Here is a 4,846-nt window from a genome sequence, read left to right as displayed (position 1 = left end):
TCTGCACCCCTGAGCACACTGAGCTCCCTCTTTAAGCTGTGCTCTGGTCCCCGGCTCCTCCCTTCTCTCCCTGCTTCCCGGCCACCATGATGGGAGCGTCTCTCCTCCCCACACCTGTCCACCACGATGCTCCTGCCTTGGAGCAGCCAGCCATGGAGTGCACCCTCTGCACCCCTGAGCCACACTGAGCTCCCTCTTTAAGCTGTGTTCTGGTCCCCGGCTCCTCCCTTCTCTCCCTGCTTCCCGGCCACCATGATGGGAGCGTCTCTCCTCCCCACACCGTCCACCATGATGCTCCCGCCTTGGAGCAGCCGGCCATGGACTGCACCCTCTGCACCCCTGAGCACACTGAGCTCCCTCTTTAAGCTGTGCTCTGGTCCCCGGCTCCTCCCTTCTCTCCCTGCTTCCCGGCCACCATGATGGGAGCGTCTCTCCTCCCCACACCGTCCACCATGATGCTCCTGCCCTGGAGCACCCGGCCATGGAGTGCACCCTCTGTACCCCTAAGCCTAAGAAACCTGTGGTCCTCTTCGCCGTTTCATGGGCTTTGTTCCAGTGGAACAAAATTGACGACGGGGACTAGGTGGGACAATGAGGGACAGGACAGCCATGGGGACCATCTCGCCATCCCGTGGAAAGGCATGAGATAGAGCTGGGAAAGAGAGCGGCAGGCGGCTCTGCTCGCGTGGGGACTGTCCCGCCTCAGCCTCCAGCGCTGCTGTAGAGCCTGCCGTGTGTCCCCACCCCTGAGCCCCGTGCCCGTGTCTCCCCACGGCCCAGAACACCCAAGCCTCCCCTGCCCAGCCTGCAGCACCCGTTCCTCCTCACCGATTTCTTTTACATTAAAGATGGCGTCGTAAAACTGGATCGGGGTGCCCGCGCTGGTCCCCGTCAGCAGGAAATAATTCTCGAAGCCCAAGAGCGAGCGGTCCCGCAGGTGGCAGCCGGTGTGCGTCCCCGCAGCCGGAGAGTAGAGGGGACACTCCTGCTGCCTGCGCGTCCTGCAGGCGGGGTTCTCGTTAGAGGGGACACGCGCTTCCCGCAGGGTGGCCGGGGCCCAGCTCACCTGGTGTTGGTGATGAACAGGAAATACTGGGCGTCACGGGGTGCCGCGGGGCCCCGCGCCCACGAGCAGTTCAGGTAGCTGGCGTCGTAGATGAAGCAGGAGAAGGTGTCGGCGGCCGTGCGGTTCAGCCCTGAGGGAGGGCGGCATGGGGTGCTCGCTCTCCTCCCGAGGACCCGGGGCTGCCGGGGGACCCGTGCGCCCCCTACCTGGGTTGGGGTACTGCAGCTCCTCCCGGACGGGCCTTCCCTGGACGGTGGCGTGGACCTCAAACGTCACCCCTCGGTGCAGCGGGAAGTACTTGAGGGTGCAGGTGCAGGCACGTCCCCTGGGCTGCAAGGTGGTGGTCACACAGCCAATCAGCAAACCCACCCTGCTCTGTCCCTGTCGGGGGCTTTGCTATCCCGTTGACCTGTGACCCCAGCTGGCTCCATCTGTGACTCCGTCCTGTTTGCCCTCTCTGTGCACCCCAGAGGGACCCCAACACGGCACCATTCCGGGGGCAAACAGAGCATTTGATCAGAACACAGGGGGAGCTGGCACGGGGCTGGCGCACACCTGGCATCCCAGCACTCTGGGAGGCTGAGGCGGGAGGATCACCAGCTCCACGCCAGGGCAGGTGACTGAATCAGGGAGGCCTGGGCTCAAAGGAAGCAAAGCAAAGAAGGGTCCGGCTGTGGGAAGGCAGCGGGTCTGTCTTGAGGGAAAGAGGGACAGACAGAGGGAGGGACAGACCAAAGAGGGAAGGTGTCACGTTTCAGTGACGCCCCCCACCTGGGATTATCCAGCACAACCCACAGCAGCGAAATCTTGGAAGCAGCCTCACAGACGAGTCAATAAATAAAAGCAGTTTGCAGGCTGTGGAGTATTAGGCAGCCACAAAAAAGGATGTCTCATCACGTGTCTCTCAGTCCTGTGTTCTCGCCTGGGTGAGGTCCCTGCATGCGACCACGGCACAGCACAGTGGCCACGCATTACCTTTAGTTCAATGACGTCAGCATTCTTGGGAATAATTTTGCATCTGAAGTTGGTGGCATTTTCCGGACAGTTCCAAGACAGCGTCCAGGACTTGGGGTCGAAGGTCACGTTCAGCCCGAGGGCCGGGTCCCGACCTGCCAAGCACAGTCACGGGGTTCACAGAGGACTCTGTCCCAATCTCCTAAGGGCCAGCGGGATGGACGCTGAGGACCACGACGCCTCCGACCGGGCCCTGCGACCCAGGACCTGGCTGTCCACTTGAGGACAGGACGCTCTCAGGAGTCCATCCTCCACCTACAGTGAGCTCTGGCTCCATCACAGGGTGGACTGTGGGGCATGATATGGGACCAGCAAGGCCAGAATGCTCAAATGCCATGGCCGCTCCCACTGACCACGCAGCCCCTCTGCCCCAGTGCAAGGTGTGGGGGCCTAACTCGGGCCCTCGCAAGCTGGGGACCACTTGTGGGTGCCAAGAGGCTCAGCAGGCCCACATCCCCATCCCTGCCCATCCCGGCCATCCCTGGGTGGCATGGGCAGCTTTTGTTCATCTGATGCTTACTACACTGCCTGGCATTCCCTGGACCCTTAATGCTCAAGGGTCACTGGGATCATGGACCCACCAGGGCCTGTGACAGTGGGTGTTGGTCACACTTCCATCCGTGAGGGAAAATATTTGGTGTCCACAGTTTCTATGGTCAGCTGCTCCAAAGCAGGAGCATCATGGTGGACGGTGTGGGGAGGAGAGACGCTCCCATCATGGTGGCCGGGAAGCAGGGAGAGAAGGGAGGAGCCGGGGACCAGAACACAGCTTAAAGAGGGAGCTCAGTGTGGCTCAGGGGTGCAGAGGGTGCAGTCCATGGCCGGCTGCTCCAGGGCGGGAGCATCATGGTGGACGGTGTGGGGAGGAGAGACGCTCCCATCATGGTGGCCGGGAAGCAGGGAGAGAAGGGAGGAGCCGGGGACCAGAACACAGCTTAAAGAGGGAGCTCAGTGTGGCTCAGGGGTGCAGAGGGTGCAGTCCATGGCCGGCTGCTCCAAGGCGGGAGCATCATGCTGGATGGTGTGGGGAGGAGAGACGCTCCCATCATGGTGGCCGGGAAGCAGGGAGAGAAGGGAGGAGCCGGGGACCAGAACACAGCTTAAAGAGGGGAGCTCAGTGTGGCTCAGGGGTGCAGAGGGTGCAGTCCATGGCTGGCTGCTCCAAGGCGGGAGCATCATGGTGGACGGTGTGGGAGGAGAGACGCTCCCATCATGGTTGCCGGGAAGCAGGAGAGAAGGGAGGAGCCGGGGACCAGAACACAGCTTAAAGAGGGAGCTCGGTGTGGCTCAGGGGTGCAGAGGGTGCAGTCCATGGTCGGCTGCTCCAGGAGGAGCATCATGGTGGACGGTGTGGGGAGGAGAGACGCTCCCATCATGGTGGCCGGGAAGCAGGGAGAGAAGGGAGGAGCCGGGGACCAGAACACAGCTTAAAGAGGGAGCTCAGTGTGGCTCAGGGGTGCAGAGGGTGCAGTCCATGCCCGGCCGCTCCAAGGCGGGAGCATCATGGCGGACGGTGTGGGGAGGAAAGATGCTCCCGTCATGGTGGCCGGGAAGCACCAGGAGTGGGGAGACAGATCCAGACAGGAAGGGACTGGGGGTCAAACAGAGTCCCCAAGATGTACCCTCAGAGGCACCCTGCCTGCCTGCTCAGATCCCTGGGGTGCTGGAATCCCACAAACTCATCCAAGGCTGCATGCATGCAGGGACTCCACAGGCCCCTGGCCAGTCCCCTCCCAAAGGCCACTGGCTCAGAACACAGGATAGCTAGGGACATTTTAGATTCAGGCCATAATGCTGAGTCCACCAACGGTGCAGATGCTGGACAGGAGGAGCAGCGGGCAGAGTGCACTGGAGAACCCAGAGACGGGAGGGGACAGAAGCCACCCGGGCCCAGAGTCCAGAAGCCCGGCCACCGCGGTCTTACCCAGCTGCTCCCCGGTGAGGAGCACGGCCGGCCCCAGACACAGCAGCAGCAGCAGCAGCACAGCACGAGGGATGCACCCGGGGCTCCCGCAGGGCCGGGTCCTGGGAACAGAAGGGCGGGGTGAGAGGGCGCTCGCATGGTGGTGCTGGGCTGCAGAGACGGAAGCAACCAGGCTGTGGACAGCAGGAGCTCAGCCCCGGTCCACTGTGTCAGGATGGTTTGCACAGCCACAGTGTCCACCCGAGCACATCTGGGGGGACGAGGGCGGCTCAGGGACATCTTCCGTCTCTACACGGGGATGGGGCAGGGACACCTCGGGTTCTGCAGGGCCTGGAGGGCCGTGCAGCTTTTTCATTCTTCTTGCAAACAAGACACACAGCACGGGGGTGAACCCGCAAGGAGCCGGGCGTGGTGGTGCACACCCGCCATGCCGGTGCTGGGGAGGCCGAGGCAGGAGGATCCTGCATGGTAGCTCGGGCCTGGACACTCAGCGAATTCCTGAGGCCCTGTCCTGGAGGGATAGGTGGAGAGGTGGCTCGGGAGGGCCCCGCCCAGTGCTGGAGTCCTCAGGGACACCAGGACAGCCTGTGCCCTGGGTGATGCTGTCAGAGAGAGCGGGCAGCCAGGCACAGACCCGGGAAGGGCGGGGAACGCTGGGTCACAGGGCTCTGATCAGAGGCCGCTAGGGACCGTGCGGCCCAGGGCAGCTCCAGGGGTGAAATCAGGCTGCAGACCACAAAGAGAAGCATCCTGTGGGCCAGGCTGCCAGCCCGGCCTCCAGGTCTGCAGCAGGAGCAGCCCGTCCAGCACTGGCCGCCAGGGTCAGTTTGTCATCACTTCCG

At 63.1% G+C, this 4,846-nt stretch overlaps 2 protein-coding genes across 2 annotated transcripts in view; both read right to left on the bottom strand.

Annotated features, from left to right (window-relative positions):
• LOC134474599 (uncharacterized) overlaps nt 1–815 on the bottom strand; it is a 2,242-nt gene extending 1,427 nt beyond the window's left edge. The window contains exon 1 of the mRNA XM_063243104.1: nt 1–815. This exon is cut by the window's left edge and continues 657 nt beyond it. Coding sequence (XP_063099174.1) covers nt 1–483 — 483 coding nt within the window. The 5' untranslated portion in view covers nt 484–815.
• LOC134474600 (granulocyte-macrophage colony-stimulating factor receptor subunit alpha-like) overlaps nt 1–4,194 on the bottom strand; it is a gene marked incomplete at its 5' end in the record, with an annotated part of 14,316 nt that extends 10,122 nt beyond the window's left edge. The window contains 5 exons of the mRNA XM_063243105.1: nt 829–1,001; nt 1,067–1,196; nt 1,273–1,396; nt 2,042–2,175; nt 4,005–4,194. Of these exons, the coding sequence (XP_063099175.1) occupies nt 829–1,001; nt 1,067–1,196; nt 1,273–1,396; nt 2,042–2,175; nt 4,005–4,194 (751 nt within the window). The remainder of the gene's footprint in view (nt 1–828; nt 1,002–1,066; nt 1,197–1,272; nt 1,397–2,041; nt 2,176–4,004) is intronic.
• Between the last annotated feature and the right edge of the window lie 652 nt (nt 4,195–4,846).

Source organism: Cavia porcellus, unplaced genomic scaffold (genome assembly GCF_034190915.1).
Source record: "Cavia porcellus strain 051 isolate PalLab524CR breed Dunkin Hartley unplaced genomic scaffold, mCavPor4.1 scaffold_33, whole genome shotgun sequence".
NCBI classification, from domain to species: Eukaryota; Metazoa; Chordata; class Mammalia; order Rodentia; family Caviidae; genus Cavia; species Cavia porcellus.
The sequence above is the reverse complement of the archived record's forward strand: the minus strand, read 5'-3'. Positions and strand labels throughout refer to the sequence as shown.